The 22,091-nt window shown below is 36.9% G+C and overlaps 1 protein-coding gene across 3 annotated transcripts in view; it reads right to left on the bottom strand.

Moving 5' to 3' along the window:
- The window catches only part of LOC113531323 (astrotactin-2), a 371,532-nt gene that overhangs the window by 80,141 nt on the left and 269,300 nt on the right, over positions 1–22,091 (bottom strand). For all 3 annotated transcript variants that reach the window (XM_026921980.3, XM_053230640.1, XM_053230641.1), the window contains 2 exons: positions 16,620–16,786; positions 15,070–15,258 (listed from right to left, as the gene is read on the bottom strand). In XM_026921980.3, coding sequence (XP_026777781.1) covers positions 15,070–15,258; positions 16,620–16,786 — 356 coding nt within the window. The remainder of the gene's footprint in view (positions 1–15,069; positions 15,259–16,619; positions 16,787–22,091) is intronic.

Genomic DNA, 22,091 nt, shown 5'->3' with positions numbered 1-22,091 from the left:
CCTCAGCTTCCTCCTGTGTCCCGCTATCAATGCCCCCATTACACGCTTTTCCTTTCAGAGCGATATGAGACGCAGCCTACATCGGCCAGCTCACTGCCTGACTATCTCTTTCTACCATCTCCACTCTTGTTTTGCCCTTGAAAGCGCAAGCTTCCTTCCATTCCCTGAGCCTTAAAGGCAGAGATTTATAAGAGCTGGCATGGGATACAGAGAGGCCAAATATGAGCAATAATCTCAGCAGCTTTAATATCTGTTGCTTGAAGAGTGCATGCGTAATGAGCAAGCGAGAGTCGCCACTACAGTGTGATAAAGCTGCAATGTCACCCCGGAGTAGCACGGCGCAGCCAGCCAAGGAGCTCGCCCACTTTATCATGTTCATAAAGCACAAGGCCTGAATTATGAATTAAAGAGTTGTTAGGGCAGCTCTGGGTGCCGTAATTTATGCTCAGCTCAAACAATGGAGTGTTTACTTTAGCAGGCAAACACTTCGAGTGCGCAGTTTATCAAGGCACAATGGAATGTGAAAGTAAACAGATTAGACACTGATTAAGTGCTAGTCAAGCACTGCAAGGAGTTTGTTCTCAGATTCGGGTATTAGGATTTATGGCCGAGGACTTCAGCACCGGGAGTCGATGCTGATTGACTTTGCTGCATTTGTGAAAAGTTGCTGAGTGTGTTAGAGTGGCCTGGAGTTCTCAAATGCATTATGTATTCAATTCTGTAGTCAGTCAGACTCTTTTAAGGCAGATTATAATCGCTCCATACTGTATGTGTGGTGACCTTGTGAGTGTGAGACTATACCCGGCTTTACACCGTACAATTTCTCTGTCAGTGTCGAAACGTTTTTCATATGATGATACCCAACTCAAGGGACGGCTACAAATATGGTGGTGGTGATGGCGAAACATAATGATACATGCTAACGGACAGGAAATCTATCCTTATTACCTCAAGTTCACTTAAGAATGTTAATGCTTATGTGACATTTTCTGCAGGGATCACACTGGTTGATGACGTAAACTACACATAAATGTACTCTCCATGTATTTTCTTTACTAGCTAGCTGCAGTGCTAGTACAGGGTCAGGACCGGCATACTGAATGCCTTGAACTATCTGGAACCCACCAAAACACTGGTCAAATAATTCTAAATTAACACTAACGATTTGGCTTTCATGATCTGCATTTTTTTTTTTTTTTTTTGCTCCCACTTTTTTTTTGCAATGAAAGATTTAGCGACTAGCTAATTTCAAGGATAATGTGCTAGGTTAAGTTGCGAGCTGACTAGCTAGCTCGTTAAAGTAGCTTAATTGTCAGATGTCATCAGAGTAGCATTTTGGTGTCAAAAAGTGACACAATTTTCATAATTTTAATAACACTAACGATTTGGCTTTCATGTTCTGCATTTTTTTTTTTTTGCTCCCACTTTTTTTGCAATGAAAGATTTTGCGACTAGCTAATTTCAAGGATAATGTGCTAGGTTAAGTTGCTAGCTGACTAGCTAGCTCGTTAAAGTAGCTTAATTGTCAGATGTCATCAGAGTAGCATTTGGTGTCGAAAAGTGACACGATTTTCATAATTTTGCCTCTGTACACCACCACAATGGACTTGAAATGAAGCAATCAAGATGTGATTAAAGTGTAGATTTTCAGCTTTAATTCAAGGGATTTAACAAAAATATTGCATTAACCAGCAGAAACTTTAGGAGGGGCCAAGTTATCAATTTGGTACATTCATAAAAAGTAGGAATGCACTGGTGAGCTTAGCAACACCAAAAGGCCTGGAAGACCAAGCAAGACATCTAAAGTGGATGAATGCAGAATTGTTTCTTTGTTGAAGAAAAACCTCTTTACAACATCTAGCCAAGTCAAGAACACTCTGGAGGAGGTAGGCATATCATTATCAAAGTCTACAATCAAGAGACGCCTTCATGAATATAAATACAGATGGCGTACCTCAAGATGCAAACTACTGGTAACACTCAAGAACAAAAATCCAGATTAGACTTGCTAAAAAACCTCTAAAAAAGCCTGCCCAGTTCTCGAACAAGACTAACTTGTACCAGAATGATGGGAAGAGAAGAGTATGGACAAGGAAAATAAGGGGTCATGATCCAAAGCATACCACATCATCTGTCAAACATGGTGGAGGCAGTGTTATGGTATGGGCATATTTGGCTGCCAGTGGAACTGGGTCACTGGTGGTTATTGATGATGTGACTGCTGATAGAAGTAGCAGGATGAATTCTGAAGTGTACAGAGCTATATTTCTGCTCAGACTCATCCATATGCTGTAAAACTGATAGGACAGCGCTTCACAGTACAGATGGATAATGACCCAAAACATACCGCGAAAGCAACCCAATAGCTTCTTAAGGCAAAGAAATTAAATGTTCTTAAATATTTGATGACCTCAACCCAATTGAGCATGCTTTTCACTTACTGAAGACAAAACTGAAGGCAGAAAGATCCACAAACAGGCAGCAACTGAAGGCGGTGCAGTAAAGGCCTGGCAAAGCATCTCATGAGAAGATACTCAGCATTTGGTGATGTCCATGGGTTCGGGACTTCAGGCAGTCATTGACTGCAAAGGATTTGCATCCAAGTATTAAAAATAATCTTAATATTTATGATTATTTAAGTTTGTCCATTTACTACTGAGCCTGTGAAAATGGAGGGACTCTGTAAAAAATGGCTGTAATTCCTAAAGGATTAATGCAATATTTTTGTTAAACCCCATGAATTAAAGATGAAAGTCTATACTTCAATCACATCTTGATTGCTTCATTTCAAATCCATTGTGGTGCTGTACAGAGGCAAAATTATGAAAATTGCATCACTGTCCAAGTGCTTATGGACCTGACTGTATAACTATTTGGATTTAGGCTTTTGGTTCAGTTTTTGCTCCCACTAGAACTGAAATTCTAATAATGTTAATGGCTAACTGGTTACTCTTGAGGAGGTGTGTGGCTCGCTGCCTAGTTAAAGTAGCTGAGTTGAAGCATTTGATGTAAAAAATGACAGAAAAAAAAGATTTATGACTACAAGAACAAGGATAGTGATATAATGTGTGTAACATATAATTGTTGTATAATACATCACACATTTACAGACAAGGCACGGAGGTTTGTCTTTCTATCGTTTTCTTTCTCTCTTTCGATACATTGCTCATTTTTCAGCATTTAATGGCACCATGGGGTTAAAATGAAAAATAACAGGAGCTTAAAAAAGACCTTGAGTGTGTTCGGAGAATACGTGAGCATGAGCCAAGTCCTGTACTCTAATGACTCTGACATGTTCTAATAATATATCCACTCATTTGTAGGCACCATCCATTTCTCTTAATATTATATGCCATCTTTTTTTTTTCTTTAACCGCAATACTCCTCATATCTTCTTTCAGTATTTCCTCATCTCTCTCCTCCACCTTCACCTCAAGATGTTGTCCTCTATTTTTTCTTCACTCATCTGTCCATTCACAGATGGTAAAGTGGTCACCCATTAGGGTCAGGCATGACTGACCCAATCTCATCGTCCATCCAGAACATTTATTACACTAAAAGTAATGGCCTACGATCTCATCTCACCGTTAACCAGCTGCCGGGGCAATGGCGGAGGACAAGCATGACACGCTAGCTTGTAAACGCAGTCGCAGAAAGACGAGCTGTGATTTAACGAGTATATAAAGTGCTGTTGACATGAACTGGCTGTTTGGTGGCGAGGCACAGTTCCTAAAATGACCAGTAGAGGGCTGAAGCTCTTTATTGTGATTCGTAGAAAGAATAATTGCATGATGCGGTATGTCAAGAGGTTTTTACTTGTGCTGTTAGTTCTTGAAAGCCATGACAAGAGGAGAAGAAGGTAAACTTTACCAAACACAAATGTGATACAACACAATTAAAGGCTGTGAAATGCATAAAAAATATGAATGCAAAATAGAAACAGTGCTTAAGATACGTCTGAATTAAACCCTTTTCACAGTTTATTTAAATGCATCACTGTGAATGTGTCTTGAATTTCAAATCTGAAACAAGCTTTGCCACACTCATATTAAGTCATTAAAAAAGTTTGATTACTTTGTTATTTTGTTATATTAACTTATTTTGCATACTCTTGATAAAACATGTTCATTATTAAAACCTTGTGAAGAAGATAATTCTGGCAGACATGGACTTCTGCGAATTTAATACCTGCTTTTCGGTCATATTATTTTGCACCATTCAGGAAGTGACTTTCTGGCTTAGTAAAACACTTTCCTGCTACAGAAGTATTCAAAATTGCATTCTTATTTTGCTTATGTGAAAGACATGATCCTGCGTAGAGCCTTAGTAAAATAGCCCTGGACGTTTTCACCAGGTTTCTGGTTTCTTAGTTACGTGACCAGCTTAACATAACAATTTTTGTCTTATTAACTTCGAGAGAGAGAAAAACAGAGAGCATGGTGATGGAATTACTGTTTATAGCTTCTATAACTTAAGTGATAACTTAAAATTTAATGATAAATGGATAAAAAGTATGGTGTGTCATTTGTTAATTAATAAAAAGTTATAATTGTTGAATAATTGCTGTGGTATAAGATGGATAAACACTTCAGGGGGAGTTATTTTAGGAAAATAATTAACTACGAGGTGGTAACAGTAACTCTGCTTCATCGCACCACCCCATTGTTGATTATTTTCCTATAACTGCACAACATGCAGTGTTTTAATCCTTACTTACATTTGACATTTAGATGTTTAAGATTCCATGTCTAAGTCTAATGAAGCCTGTGATTTCTAAAAGCTTATTCCTTAATAAAAAAAAAAGTATATTTATGGCATATTTAATTTTCAGATTTATTTTATAATATGCATAGAAAATTTCTCACTAAATGGTAAGACAGAACACTCTAACTGCAGAGAAAAAAAAAAGCATAAACCAGCCAATCATAAAACTGCATTCATAATGTGGCCATAATGAATATAGTACTGTTACAGATGTTGTCATGCTGCTAAACAGAAATCATATCATGAGTCAGAACTTTAATGGAGCATAATGTATGTCACCAAATGAACCTTAAGTAAAAATAAGAAAGCTTGATATCCAGAGAGAGAGAGAGAGAGAGAGAGAGAGAGAGATTGTTTTGTCTGGCAGCTCAATACACACACAAAAAAAGAAAAAAACCCACTTTTCTCTCCCCCGAAGTCTCATTGCGAAGTGCGTTAGTAGTGCTGATGAATGAAGACGGCTATGACGTGGCCTGAAGGTCCTCTCACTGAGCACAACACTTGTTCTGTTGTGCATGTGCAAATTTGATAAAAATTACATTTGCGCGTCTGTGTGTCACTCGCTGGAATGAATACGCTAATTAAATGTGATTTTACTTCTATTATATCAAGATAGCAGAGAGCTGATAGTGAATGCCAAGAGCTGCGACCTTGGATCTTATCAAACCGAGACACACAGAAGTAGGAAAAAAAACAACAACAGGTGATTTAATAAATTAAAAAAACAGAGAGACGAGAGGGAAACAGGTGGCATGGCAGAAATGTTCATTTTCCCAGGGGGTACTGAACTCAGTTTAGCATTCCCAGAATTCACAGTAAATTAAAAATATCTATTTTTTTTTCCAGCCAGCAGTCATTGCTCATGTAGAAACGGCAGTGCTTAATTGCTAAACTGAGTGGAATAATGATCTGAATGAAACAGATATAAATTTGCACATTGGAGTCCCAACAGATGATGTAAGTGAAGTGAAGTGACTTTTGGCCAAGTAAGGTAACCCATACTAGGAATTTGTGCTCTGCATTTAACCCATCCAAGTGCACACACACAGTAGTGAACACACACACACCGTGAACACACACCCGGAGCAGTGGGCAGCCTTTTTGCTGTGGCGCCCGGGGAGCAGTTGGGGGTTCGGTGCCTTGCTCAAGGGTCTCACCTCAGTCGTGGTATTGAGGGTGGAAGAGAGCGCTGGTCATTCACTCCCCCCACCTACAATCCCTGCTGGACCTGAGACTCGACCCCACGACCTTCAGGTTCACCTTCGGGTTGCAAGTCCGACTCTCTATCCATTAGGCCACGACTGTTGTCATGTAAAGTTTATACATCTGTTTTCTGGATTCATTAATAATGAATTAAATATAATAAATAATATTAAATAATTATACAGCATATTAATGTGAAAGAAAATGAACAAAGCTGGATATCAGCATTTTGGCTTAAAGTGAAAACTGAATGGAATGGAACTATCTATAATAAGTGTAAAGATTTATAGCATATCATACCATTGTGCCTTATTTTAAAACTTTGGTAAACTTTAGTAGCATTTTCTTTGTAATCGTGTTTGCATGTTAATAAGCTGATTTACTTTTAGCCACACCCACAAAACTCCATAGAAGGCAATGATAACTAAAACTGACAAAATGGCGACTAAACAGTGAAAGAGCACCTCCTAAGTGTGTTGTGTTAAATCTACCAATAATGCAGTTCAGCCATTGTAGCGCATCAGCTACCAGAGACACACTCTAACTTTTTCTCCTTTTAATTATTCATTTATTTGTCTAGACCTGTTTTGGATTGCATTGGATTTTTTTGACTAACACTGAACTCTGGATTTTGATTAGTAAGAGATTTATGATTTCTAACAGCAGCTCTGACTGTAGTGCGATTACAAAGCACAGGTTTATATTAACACGCTCATTCTTATACACTATCGTTTCTATGGTAACAACTAACACATATTTATGGAAGGAGTCTCCAGTGTCAGCGCTTTGTAATAATCAAAGGTAAGAGAAAAAATAGAGGCTGGTGAGGGAACAACTGCTTATAGCTGCTATAACGTAATTAATAACAGGAACTAACTTGTTTCATGGATGTTCCACAATTTCCTGTACTATAAATGGATAAAAAAAAAAAAAGACATTATTTAATAAATAAACAATTATAATGGTTGGCATATTGCTGTGTTGTAAACGGAATAAAAATACTTTGGGACGAGCTGTTTTGAGAAACTTCAGGATGGTAACAGTAACTCCACTTCATCACACCACGCTGTTGTTGGTTATTTTCCTATAACAGCATGCCCCCAAGTGTTTTAGAGCTATATGCACTTTGTGACTTGATTCATTTTAACTTAAACACCACATTCTCATTTTGTTTTCCAGTCTCATATCGATTCGATGCTTCCTTGAGGCTTTTTTAAAAAAACCTCCCTGCTGCATAAGCCAACAGTCTAATTACACCAGGACTCGGTTGCTGTCATGTTTATAACTGAATTTAGTGCCGTCGCAGTCCTTCAGGCACTGAAAAAGTTCCCCAACCGTACAAAAAGCCCACACAAAACTATGTGTCTTGAGCTTGATGTGTTATTGCTAATGCACGCTGCAGCATATGCAAAAGCGGAGCAGGAGATGATAATGTGTAATCTTTCTTTTCATGAAAATGATTAACAGGTCAGAGAAACTGGCAAGCATTGGTGCAAGTTAAAGAATCGCAGCATGAGAGGACGGTCAGCATGTGTGGGTGGAGAGCGGCTGCTTAATAAAATGCTCTTTTTAAATGAATTTTGTTCATTTCCAAAAGTGAAAACCCTGGCTAACTGTCTGAAAAATATATTTTTCCATTTCTAGGTTTAGTTAAGATCAGGATCAACTACATGAAAAACTTTAGTTTGGCACTAAATGTGAAAAAATAAGAGTAATGGACGGATATAAAGCGAAGTCCCAATTATAAAGATGTTTCATTTGATTAATCTCAAACATAAATATTTTAATTGTTAATAGTTATGCACCATTTTGCCCTTGATGGAGGGACTTAGCTTAGGTCCACATGCTAGTGCTCTCTGATGCTTTGGTATTAAATCTGCACTAATCCCTTCACATCTGACCACAGCAGCATGAACACACACACACACACACACACACACACACACACACACACACACTGCTCTGACCATCAGGTTTGAAGTCTGGCCTCAGCATTGCTACAGTTTTCATTTGACCTTGACCTTAAACTAACTTCTGGACAATATACTTTGGTAAGTCTTCAGTATACAGCCTTTTTTGTATTGTTTACAATAAACCAAATGTATGATTATAAAAACGATTTGTAAACTTTTTTTCTCCACACTTTTCTAATTTTAAGCATTATGTGCCAATAGAAGGAGAAAGCTTGAAAAGAGTAAAAGCATCTAAAAAGAGTCTGAAACATCTTTATCTTTACTCTTTATTTAATATACAATAATCTCACAATTAGGTATATTCATTCAAAAGAGATTCAAAAACAAAAAATAATCGCATTCATTTGCATATTGAGATCTGACTGGCTCTTATATTTTGTGATGTAATAACTTTTCAGTGCTAACTCAGCATTTTTAATTAGGTTTATCTTTTTTTTTTCCTCCATAACCAAAATCCCTCCTTTGAATTTTTTCACAACACCCAGTGAATGAAGGTTTGTTAATATGAGGATATTACTGCTAATGCTAACGTTAATAATGCAGATTCATTATGCTTTGTGAATGCACTGGTTTATTTGGCAACATCTAAAGTAAAAAGAATGAGTGTGATTTAGGTGACTGCAGTCTTTTTCACATTAATCTGCAACATATGCGCTGATCTGAAACGGTCAAACCGACATGCACGTGCTAATTTATTCAAATTTACACACCATGTTAATTTATGCGGCACATTCTCATTTTGATTTCCAGTCCCGTAATGATTCAGTGCTTCCTAGAGGCCTTTTTTTTATTATTATCAGCCGGCTACATAAGCCTTTGCTTACGACCAACAGTCTAATTACACACAACTCCCCCATCGCACTCGAGTGTGTGTGTGTGTGTGTGTTGGGAATTAAATAAGATTCAGACCAGCATTTCTGCTGCTTTTGCTGTGGACTTAAATCCAGTCCTTGAGGAGTTCTCTCCTGGCTGGTGTATGATTATGGAAAAGGCCTTGGGAGCAGAATACACTCGCAGGGTATGCAGGGAACATGTCCATGAAGCTACTAATACGATCTCACCTGCTTTTGCCATCATCTCCTTGAGCGAAACACTTAACCGGGCCTTGCTCCAGAGGAAGTGAGGGCAATAAATAAATCAGTGTCCCAGTGGGTGAAAACCATCATTGTATAGAGATAGATACCATGCCCATGGCAGAAACTTTGTAACAGTGTACAGGGAGATATCAGGAGTTCAAGTATCCTTAAACATAATAAAACATTTATTTTTTATTCAATTTTAATGTTTTTTTTTTATGATGAAATCCTTTTGGATGGAACGAAATGTTGAAAATCTCACATTTCAGCCAACCTTTTGCTATGATCGAAGGTGTTGTTGTGTATTATACCACAGAGTTGTTGAATTCTCTAATCTGATTGGTCAGAAGGTGTTGAATAATTTTCTATAACAGCAGCTCTGACAATAGTGCAGTACACACTTGTAGGGGTTTTTTGTTAACATTTATAGAAGGAGGCTCCAGTGTCAGTGGTAAAGCTGTAAGATTTCAGGACAGAGCAATGTGGTAACATGACATGCTTACTAACCTCAAGAGAGAGGAAAAAGAGAGGCTGGTGAGGGAATATAACTATATATGCTGTTATAGGAAAATAATTAACATTAAGGCAGTAACTCCTCTTCATCACACCACCTTGTTGTTGATGATCTTCCTATAACAGCACAACATTCTCTTATATCATAATGTAAGCGCTAACAGGTGTCTGTATGCAAATACAGGCCATGTTAATTTGCATATTCATAACATTTGGATTTTCAATGAAGGTCAAACTGTTAGTGATTCTATCCCTTTCTCCGTTGACATTTTTGCGGTACTGCCACGTCAGAAGATAAATGTTAAATGTACTCTCAGGCTTCACTGGATAAATAAGTGTTCAAAAAAATGGTTCTACTTCTACGAGAAAGTGTTACTGTTTATGCCATTTCATTTAATATAATCTGTTTCTTTCAGAATTACGAGCAGCTCGTTTTGCCTAACATATTTCTTTATCCATAGTTATTAAAATGAGCAATTTGTATTTCCTTTGTAAAATCATGTCTTTTAGTTTTCACATTACGCTTGAGCGCACTAACCAGACCTCATCCTCAGCAGCGTGTTGAGATATTCAGAAAGCTTTCTAGTTAATATCATTGCCTCAGGGTGCTCTCTCTCTCTCTCTCTCTCTCTCTCTCTCTCTCTTTACTTGGCTCTACTTCACCAAGTTTTCTCCGCCTCACCATGCAATTAAAGCATGTACTACTGTACAGTACTTATTAACAATTCATAATGCATAATAGACACTGCTCTAAAGTGTAATGCATTAGCATAAATAATCCTAACAATACATATAACACCTTATAAATGTATTATGATAGATTATAAATTCTATATAAATCTATGTGCATTGATCATACCTGGTATTCTGCCGTTTTTAGATAGAAACGCAAATTGGACGTGTTATTTTGCTCAAGCTTTTTAAGCATGTCATCGAGTTCGTATGTGTTTTTACACACAGAAAGTTTATATAAATCAGGGTCTGAATATGTTCCTGTTTTCTGCATCTCTCTATTGGATTCATGGCCTACATCATCTAAACATCTACATAATGCAACAATACAACCGACTGATTTCGCTAATCCCACTATATTAATCTTTCTAAATGTCATTAATGAATCCTAAAAAATATCCAAACATGTCAAACTGTACATTTCAAATCGCTAATGAGAATGCGGTCTTTATGTGGTCTGTTAAGCTAAAAAAATAAATAAATAAAAAAATGTAAAAAAAAAATTTAAAAAAAGCAAAACAAGAAAGAAAAAATGCAGATTAAAATGTGTCAGAAATTTAGCCGCAGGTTTTTGGTTGTTTTTCTTCTATTCAGAGGTGTGCTATATTGCAGCAAAAAGAAAAGAAAAGAAAAGAAAAGAAAAAACCCCTCTCTGTATTTGTTGTCAGCCCTGCTGAGGAGAGCTCTCTCTGAATTGTATTCTGAGGTGTTATTTCATTTTGGAAGAAAGGGTGCTATTTGGCAGGCTCTTTTTTTTGTCATGTCTTTGCTGTAAGAAAACCGCGTGCTCGAGTGCAGATCGAGCACCGAGGCTCATTCACGTCCTCATGCTGTTTTGAAGATCGGGTTCAGATTGGACCAGACCCATACAGGGATGCGAGTCATCACTACTTGATGGATGACACTCATCTTTCCTGTTCTTTTCCGTGGCCCTGAATAGAACAACGTGAGCATCATTCAAGGGAAATGATGCTCATTCACAGGTCAAGTCAATAAGGGTCAGTCATTCATCAAACACAAGTGTAGCTTTGAGAAATAAAATTCCCAGCTGTGAGGTTTCTCAACATTTCTTTTAGCTACAGAAGCCCTGAAGGGTGAGATTTAAAAAAGAAATGTTAATGTGTGTTCCTGAATAACATTTCCTTTTTATTTATTTATTTATTATTTTCTTCCTTAAGAAAATAGATGAAAATAAATTACAAGAAAAATACCTCGCCATTTTTATTCCACTGTTGAAGTGCACCGGAAGTGAAATGTATTGGCAAAAAAAAAAAACTGGAAGCTGACTAGCTAACATGTTCTATCAACGTTCACCACAAGGAACTCCTTAACCTTTTTATAAGACAGAAAAGAAAACAAAGGACAAATTTCAACAATTTGAAAACAAGATCCTGAAGCTCGGGGCCAGAAACATGTACAAAAGATATCACTATATCTCCAGTTAAAGAGAAGGTTGTGCTGGTTGGCTCCTAAACAGTTTTACTGTGTTTTTCCATCAGAAACTGGAGTACCAAATGTACTGGTGTACACGGAAAAGCCAATTAGATTGCAATCTACAAGATCCTGAAGCTTGTGGCCAGAAAAGGATACAAAAGATATCACATATACAGTATATGAGGCTCAGACTACTAAACTATCAAACAAAATCTTTATAAAAGAGGAGGCTGTGACAGTTCATTTCTAGGGTTAAATGAATCACAGTGTGTTTCTCCACTGACTTCATGGCCTACATTTAGCTACACTACCTCCAATCTTCCAGACAAACATCTCCATAATTCAACAATGCAACCGAATGCATTCTCTAATCCCACAACATTAATCTTTCTCCACACTGAAGCTCCGGTTATTAATAAACCCTAACAAAACAACCTAACGTGTCAAGCTTTCTGATGAGAATGCAGTGCTTCGATGTTGCCGGTGCGATCTGTTAAAATAAAAAGCAGAAAGAGCCGTGATCTGTTAAAATGAGAAATGAAAGTGTGACAGATGTGTGTGTGTGTGTGTGTGTGTGTGTGTGTGTCTGGACCAAGGTTGAAGACTCACTGGAAATAACTCAATAGCTATTATCAGCGTGTGAGTCGGCGAGGACGGCCCGCCTGGGACGAAAACGAATGTACCGGGGTCAGTTCCACTTTCACTGACAATTTAAAGAGCATGAAGAGACAAAGTACTGTGTGTCGCAAATCCCGAGGACTTCAGCAACCTCCAAAACCTTTCTCAGTGTTTATACTCTGTCTGTTGTTTTAATTAGAGTGATCCGAGAACCTGACATCCGTGAATAAGAGAACCTGAAAACGTGACATCCAACACTCAGAGTGCTAATCATTGAGGGACTTGTATATTTAGCATTAGTAGCATTTTTTGCTAGATTATTCCTTTAAATGGTTACTTTGCTAGCTTAAGTTCATTTCTTTCAGAACTAGTCATTTTTAAATACCCTTGGTTCTGTTAATCATGCTCACTTTGCATTCTTATCACTTTTTTTTCCATAATCCAACCAAATCACTTGGCACTTTAAGAATGTTAAATAGCTCAAACCATTACTAGTATCATTCTAGACCACTTAGAAAATTGAATTCCTGTGAGGAATGCAGTGCTTTAACTTTCACTCTGCTTTATGCCTCACGAACCATTCAACATAAAGAAAAAAGGGAAAATACTTTAGCGAATTCCAAGCACATTCTGATGAATACATTCAGAAACATTTTGAGTTTCATGGCCATGCTTTATAAAGACCAAGCTCCTTCTAATACTGTATGCATTCATTTATTCAGTTTAATCAGTGTGGTTCATCCAGAAAGCTACCTGTATTAGCATTGTTACCGGCCCAAGCTAGCGCTGTTATAGCCTTGAGTTAGTCTTTGTACTGTGGCCTTCTAAGACTAGGACAATTTCGCTGGAATTTACTGGTGAAATCTGATCAATTTTGCCATTAAGTTGTATGTTGTCCCTGGCCACAAGCACGTTCATCTTTAAAACTTACGCTTAGTGACGTTATTAGCAAAAATGTTTCATTCGACAAGGCACAGCTGAAAACATTTCATAGCTGCTAGTCTTGATTTCCAGGAGAAAACTATTGTTGCTTTTAGCATAGAATATTTTCTATTAAGCCCACATCCATGTCAATCTAACTCTATAATTCTTTGTAAGGTAATGATGGTTTCTGATCATTTTTATAAACATGATGCCTCATAAAGCTCTAATAATGTGCTATAAATTATTATAATCATGTGGTAACACCATCATTATAATATCATATGATGTACTGACCAAAATGTATAACTGATAATGACCTGTGAATAATTATAAAGCAATTGTAGCATTTATTAAAAACTATAAAAACATTTAAAATGTCATCTGAGTGCATTATGTAAACTGAATAAGTTAAATTCCTCATTATTTGTAGGTATTAATACAGTATTTATTTACATTTAACACTTAATTCCAGATTAATTACAAAAAGTCATAAGTAGCACCAATTAACCTTGGGACAGGAATCTAGCTTGATGCTGCATATCATTTTTTTGTCATTTTTGAATGTGAAAACATAATTTTCTATTAAAAAAAATCTATTAATTTATTAAATCAAGAATTAAGTGTTGTAATATAATTTTTTATAATGTCTTATAACTGATAATACATACTACAGACGCTTTATAATGAGTCACAGGACATTATTAATTATAAATAATAATTAGTTATAAATGTTATAATGAATAGTGTGATGTGTTACAACATGATTATAAGCTATCAAGGAATTATTTATAGCAATGTTATACAACATTCTTGGAGCTTTAAGAGGCATTATTATTATTATTATTATTATTATTATTATTATAGTTTTAAAAAATGTTTAAAAGGACTTGTTACCAACTTATGAAGAATTATAAGTACCGTTTTAGTGCAATTTATGTGTGCAATTTATGAATATGGGCTTGATAGAGAATATTCCACAATGCACATCTGAGAATGTGGATTTATTATGGATTTATTATTTGATTCGAGTTCCAGTTTTCGTCTGGAAAACAAGACTAGCATGAATATAACTAGCCATTTCTTTGAACAGCTATTTAACTTGTCTCTGATTCATGGCTTTCTTTGCCTCTATAAACTAGCATGCTTCTCGGGGATAATCACAGCCGCATCCACGCCAGTATCCAGCACATAAATGTCGAAACCGTACGACACAGTGAATAAATCCCAGTGCCGGATCTGAGCCAAAGCCAGACAGAAGGCGTCAGTGTGTGAGATTGTAGAGGTCTCACATCACACGCGACATTCGTCTTGATTATCAGAGAGGCCAGAATGGCTTTTTAAAGGCTGAAGAGTGCTGGGATTAACTCTTACCCATAACATTTAGGACTACAGTTTAACGCAGTCATCGATTCACTGCTTCTCATAACACGATGTGACAAAATTCCCACATTAAGAGCTCTGATTGGTTAGGATTATTGTGAAGAGTAGAAAAAAAAGAAAAGTAAAAAGTTTTAAGTTTTATATATAGGTTCCTTTAACTAACATTAGTTATTGATTTGGATAACATTATTAATGCCTTATTAAGCTATAATTTCAAGTAGCCCTATGAATGCTTCCCTTTAGTAAAATGTAACCACTTTAGTTAACATGCTGTATTAATGCTGAATAAGCATTTTATACCTTTATAGATGTTTATGTATGCTTATGTCAGTTGTAAATGAGGTTTCATGTAGCTCTATGAACACTTCCCTTTAGTTAAAGTTAACCGCATGGTTAACGTTCCTTCTGATGTATTAATGCTGCAGTTAATTAAGTGAACCTTTAATGCTTACCGGAAGGTCATCTGAAACACTTGACCCAGGTTGACCTCTTGTGTCTTGTTGTTGTAGCCGTGCAGCATTTCGCTGAAGAGCGTGTCGTTGAAGCGGGAGTCCTGTTTAGGGCACTTGGGGCCTTCGCAGTTATCAGCTAGGAGAAGGCATGAGCGTCCATCTGCTGCCAGCTTGTATTCCTGCACACACCTGAGTGATCACACACACACACACCCACCACACAAAGAAGCCAGATGCCTTGGTGAGTAGAGACATCCTGGCACACTGAAGAAGGACAGCGCAGTATGGGACTACAGATAAGATGTAATTTCAAATGTAGCTGCGAGCACCGACTGTCGTGGCTGAGCACAAAATGAAAGTCGCTTTTTAGAGAACTCTGCAGAATTTGGAAAGTTCTCATTTCTCAGGAGGTAATAAACACAGCCATGCGGTGTGGATTTATACCAGGACTTAAAGAGCCCTGCGGGTCTGAAGGGCTTAAGTGTTCTGTATGATTACATTTTTTTTTGTTCTGATATTAGTTTTGTGTAGGAGAGAGGAAATTCAGTGGTTTTGTTTATCTACCACTTTAAATGGATGATCCATGTACTGGAGGAACACTGGGCTTTAATACTGTATGAGAATTGAGCTTTCGACTTGCTGCCATGGGTCGATTTTTTTCTCCACAGACTCTAGGTTGGACGTTTTGCATACATTAAATTAGGGATGCACTGATATCTTTTTTAGACTGACTATGGGAATAATACAGATAGAAATACCATAATAATACATAATATTGATACTGAAATTGATACCGTTATGAATAACCTATTTAGTATTCGATAAGGGACGTCATGGAGCTTGCTATTTAGCTCTGTTTATGTTTTCCTGGTTTAAATAGTGGCCATGAAAACCTACAAACCAGTGTTAGTGAGTTTTTTGTTTTGTTTTTTTAATGCTTATGAATGCTTATTAGTGTGGCATGGCATGTACACTAGGCTTATGTCACTTATGCTGCCTTCAAGTCCTCCTCATAAGTTTGTGCATATGAGTTCAGAGGTCATGATTATGACATGGTGTGTGTTCAAGTGGTTTTGGTTGAAAAACAGATGTGAGAAAATTTATTTTGTTTTCATTCAATTATTTGTATAATCATTGACAAGAATTTGAATTAGCCTTACTAAAAGGAAATAAAAAAACTGAACAGTTAATATGCAAACATACCTCGTAATAACAATATTTCTGTAGGGCTTGAAGGCAGCAGTAGTATCATGTGACATCAGTTGTTGGTATCAGAGCACTTTTTTACCAGTATGAGTAACTGCGTATGGTATTGGGATGATACTGATAACAGTATTGGTATTGATGCATCCCTACTTTCGATTAATTATTTCAAGGTTTTGCAAAAAACAAAAAGAAAACAACAAAAAAAAAACTATTGTAAACTGGAGGGCTTTTATATGCAAACAGTAGATGTGTACTCTTATGTATGTGGCATTATTTATGATTCCAGGGAAGATTTACAATTCAGATGCATAAGTATATACGCTCTGGTGTCTTGTTGTTCTCACCCGCAGAACATGAGCACATTGCTGGAGGTGGGATCGTCCGGCAGGGGCACGAGCTGCTGAAGACACAGTTGCTCACAGCCACCATTAAACCCATCCGTACAGTCTGTACCCACGGAGTAGTCATAGCAACCTGATCCGTCCTTCATAGGCCGCAAGCCTTCAGGACACTGTACAGGAATCAGAAAGACAAAGAAAAGGCCATGAAGGGAGCAAAGGATTGGAATGTATGTGTGAGGACATACAGAGCCATCAGGATGCTATTATAAGATGAACAACACTACTATTTGGGATTACCACAGAAGCAAGAAGGACCGACCGTCAACCCCATAATTACTGGGACCTTTGAGACAATGTGCATACATTATTGTATTAAAAAAAAAAAGAAAAAATATATTAAAATCATACAAATTTTGACTCAAATGGAAGACCTACCATTTCTCTAACTGAAAACCAATCACATATAAGCTTCTTTTTTCTCTCAAAATATGTATCAAAATAATAGACACCCCTAAAAATGTCTAAAATGACAAATTGAAGCCTTGAAAGAGAAAACGCTTTCAGTCTCCAGAAACCAAATATGATTGTCTAGACACCATAAAATTGGTTTGTTATCCATCATCACAGGGGAAAACCAAAATGCTTTCAACACAAAAGAGCCAGATGTGTATTGTGCTGCACAATCAGGGCCATAATAAATAAGGTTTCAAAAAGTCTGGAACAGTTGAAAATGGCTGGGATACATGCAGAGAGAAAGATAAAATACAAAACAGAGCAAAACACAGTGATTATGGTTTAGTTATACAGTGTCCCTATATGATCAAGATTATATCACTTGGATATCACTTGGCTAAAATATCACTTGGATGTGTGGATTCTTTTTATATATTTATTTTGCTCATGTTAATGAAGGGTGCCTAAACTTATGGAGCCGACTTTTGTCTAATCTAAAACATTAAACGTATTGTAGTGCCTATTGATTGTTTTTGGTACACAGAGCTGTATTCAGAGTTGTGTTATGCATGTAGTGAGGATTTAAAACCGAAATTTCGCAAATCAGTATTCAGACATCAGAGATAACTATTAACTTGAGTGCTTTTCAGACGTATGATCCCTTGAAAGTGCATGAAAATGTTTTTGTATTGCACAAAAGGGCACCAGAGGACCATTTTAATTGGAGGAATTAATTTTTATGGGCAAAATTATAAATTAACTAAAAAAAAAAAGATCTGTAAGCATAGCAGATGAGTGCTTGGTCAGCTTATTCTTCAAACCGTCAGCATGTTTTCTTCACAGAAGAGCCCGTCAAATAGAGAAAAACCATTGAATCGTTCCAACCAAAGTTTATTAATTTACCTAAAACAAAACTCCTTCTCACAATGATAGCTGCGGGAGTTCCACCAGGTGTAAGTTATGACATGCCACCAGAACCACTCTGATTAAAAACTTTGGCATAAACATTCTGGCTTCAGTGATATGATGACACCTCTGGGATCTTGTGTTTCTCCAACACAGTGTAAAGTACTCATGCAGTGTTGCCACTTTTCTCTCCAAACTTTTATGACAGCTAATTAACAAGGAAGCGAATCTTCTAGCTGTAGCGAGTCGCCTATTTCTCAGACGTGCAGGCTGAAGAGTTAACACATCAACATACTTAAATTTCATGAGGTTAAAATGGTTAAGATAAATGTTGTCGAGGTAAAATGTGCAGGAAAGTGAGACTGCAGAACCCAATGCTTGTTTAACACTTGATTAACCTTAAAACCGTATGAACAGCTACCTTGTGTCTACATGTATTGTCCATTTTATCAATTAAATGCACTATATACAGTAGGTCACTTTTGAGGTGTATAATGTCTGACTGCACACTCTTTAGTACTTAGAACTGAATCTAAATCCCTAACAGGGTTCCAAGGAGAACCCTTTTAGATGGCTAAGAACCCCTACTCATCCACTGAATCTTAAAGAACCCTTGAAGAACTCCTTCTTCCCTTTCAACAGTGATTTTCTTTTCTAAAGGAAAACACTTTTTTGTAGGGGTCTACAGCCTTTAAGGAACTTCTCCAGAGGAACAATCAAAGAACCCATAAGCATTACTTAAAGAACCATTTTTCTAAAGGTGCACCAAACACCAAGACTGTTTAGCTAAATTGTAAATGTATGAGTGGTTCTAGGTATTAAGGAGAAACAAATAGCAATAATTTGGAGTTTATACCACACAATTACCCAGTTAATACATAGTGGATTGTAGGCCCCTACATAGAACCAAAGACAATCAAAGAACCTTTAAGGGTTCTACATTTTTAAGACTGTAGTCCCATTCTTTATATACAGACTGTATGTTCTCGTTCACTGTATTTGCTCACTACATAGAGTAGAACATACACTAATGGTACAGTCGAAAAAGTTCTATGTAGAACCCTACAACAAAGTGCTTTTCTATCAGGGTTCCAAGTAGAACTCTTTTAAGAAGCTACAAAACTACAAAAAGAAATTATCCAATGAACCCGTAATGAACTCTCAAGTATACAGATTTCCTTCCACGTAAGAACTTCGCATGGGAACAGGTTTTGTGAGTAGTCTTACCTGAGGCTGTAATTTTATTTGTTTTTTTTAAGGAAGCCTGGGACAACTAATTGCTCCAGATTGTAAAGAACCCCCCAAAGAGCACCTCATGTACAGCTAGTCATTTGTGTCTCAATGTGTTTAATCTCCACTTGGTTCCTTCAGTTACTCATATTTCACCCGGTTCTCCCTGAAGCATCTCTCTGTTATTATACACGGGTGTCCTGATAGCAAATAAAACACAGGCAAACGAAATGACGGGCGAAGCACTCAGCAGTCTGCAGCCTTCATGGGCAATTACACATTCATCACCTGATTTCTCTCAGAAGAGCGAAGTCAACGATGGGAATGAGTTATGAGCCATTATGTTCATGCCGTGATGGAATGCGAGCATATTTTCACGCTCAGGTGCTAATATACTGCTCTTGGTGTCAACACATGAATATGAATTGCTGGGATGAAAATTGCATTTCACAAAAAAGGAAATTGCAAAACAAAACAATTACACACAGAAAAAGAAAGCACGAACCACATACGAGTCAGGTTGGAATTCATCTCCTATTAATTTCGCTATTAATTTTGCAGATGCGCTGCAAAGCATGAACAATGAACATATGCTGGGGCAAAAAAAAGACAGAAAGAAGGCATAAATTTGGATGACAACATGAAAGTCTGTAATATTGTAAAAGAAAAAGCGCCATCAATTGAGTTCATTTCATGTGCTTTTATTTCTGTTCTAATCCTGCCTCTGTCCCTGGTCTGTCATTGGTTGATTACCCTAAAGTGTTCACCTGTTAAGTGTCTCTATTAGGTTGGTTCTTCAAATCGTTTTTGCTGTTGAGATGATTCAGACATTATCAAATCACGAAGGCAGAATACTGATGGATTTTCAGCATGTAGTGGCTCTTTAGATATTCAAGTCGATGCCCAACGCTCAGTTTAAACATATTTAAAATGCTTAATGGTTCTTTGGTTGTCCCGCTAGAGAAAGTGTTTCCGTTTAGAAAGGAGAACCACCTTTGGAAACAAAGGGCCCATAATTATCCAAAGGAGAACCCTTGAGAACCCTTTTTTCCTAAGAGTGTCTTGGTTCTTGGTATGCTCTAGAAAAAAAAATCTTCTTTAAATAACCGTTATGGGTCCGTTTGGATTTCCCTCTGGAGAAAAGTTCTAAGTAGAACCCTACAACCAAGTGTAGGGTTTCCTACAGTCTCCTATTGAAAACAGAATAATTTTTTTGAAGCTAAGAACCCTTAATTACCCAATGACATCGTAAAGAATTTTGAAGAATCCTTTTTTCAAAGAGTTTATGTATTAACTGAGTAGGTGTATGGTACAAATTATTGGTCATTGATTTCTTTTAAGCACCTAGAACCTGTAAGGCATTTAATATTTCACTAAACTGTCTTGGTACATGGTGCACTATTTAAAAAAGGTTTGTAAGCAACCCTTATGAGTTTTTCACTTGTCTTTCTGAGGGAACCCTTAAAGTCTACGAAAACTATTGAAAGCTTTCTAAGTATAACCATTTTTGGATGTTAAGAACGAGTAATTTTCCCATCAACCCTTAAAAGACCCTTGAAGAACCTTCAAATTTTTAGAAATAAAAGTTCATTAAGGGTTGTTTAAGGGTTAATTCGATACTAAAGGATGTCACTAATTAAGTGGGTCTTCTGTCACATTTTAGCTGAGGATTTATGCAAAGGTCACCCATGCTAACAGCTAATTAATGTGCTCGCTCTCAGAGTAATAGCCAGCTACTGAATCATATTATACTGTTTTTTGTTTGTTTGTCTTTTGGTGACTTTTCTTTTTGGTGCTGATCTTTTAGATATTCTCAGTAACCTTACTTGTTCGAATGCTAATTCAAATACTAGCATTTGAGATACACTTATACTGAACTTCACCAAGCTTGTTTTCTACTCCAGAAGCCACACTCCTTTGTCAGTCATGATGCCCTGCTGCCCTTTAGGAGCGGCCTGTAATTGTTTTGGCATTTTCCATTTGTTCTGTTAATCCCCGCATTGATTTGATGATGGCTTGCAGTAGACACTTGATCAATACTGAGAGCTCACAGTCTGATATAATGTTACTTTGCATTTCTAGCGCTGTGTAAATGATACTTCCTCCTCCACTGTACCTTCTCGAGCTTTCGGATGAAAGCCAGGCCTTGCCCCAGGAGTGTGAGGAAGTGTTTGACATGTGTATGGGGAAATATTGATTAGAATGCTGCAAATTCTGAGTGCAGAATGTAGAACATAAGAGATGCACAAAAACTACATGGGTTATGTGCAGAAGTATAGGAAAAGTACAAGTAAAAGTATATACAGTGTTCAGCCTTGGAAATTTCAGGAAGTTTGTTCAGCTAATTTATGCAGCATGCATTGATCACATTATAAAATATATTCCACTTTGATTTTTCAAACTATAAATACTGGCTAGGTAGCCTGTACTAGCTAGGACTCAGTGGTAGTGTTGTTATGGCTACAGTGCATGCCTTTCCCTTATTATTTATTTATTTATTTATTTTTATAACATCAGCACAAAAGGTACTTTGGATTTTTTTTTTTTGTAAAAAAAGATGTTTATACTGTTAAAGTTAAAACATTGTGCTTAATTTTCAACCTATTAACCTCTCAACCACAAATACCCCTGTGCCCACAGCTAAATACCTTCTCAACCCCAGTACAAACCTGTTTATGTTCTAACATTTCTAATAGCTTAACTTAAAATGTGCAAATATTTCAATGTTCAATATATAAATAATGAAACATAACATGTATCGTAATTTTAAGTGTCCTTTAACTGTGTCTAGTGAGCTCTAGCAAGTTGATGCAAAGTTTGTTAACTTTACATAAGCTTTACATTTCTTGTTCACATTTACATTTCTTGTAACTTTACAGATCTATT

Source organism: Pangasianodon hypophthalmus, chromosome 27 (genome assembly GCF_027358585.1).
Source record: "Pangasianodon hypophthalmus isolate fPanHyp1 chromosome 27, fPanHyp1.pri, whole genome shotgun sequence".
NCBI lineage: Eukaryota > Metazoa > Chordata > Actinopteri > Siluriformes > Pangasiidae > Pangasianodon > Pangasianodon hypophthalmus.
Note: the sequence above shows the minus strand (reverse complement) of the source record. Positions and strands in the feature narration are given on the sequence as shown.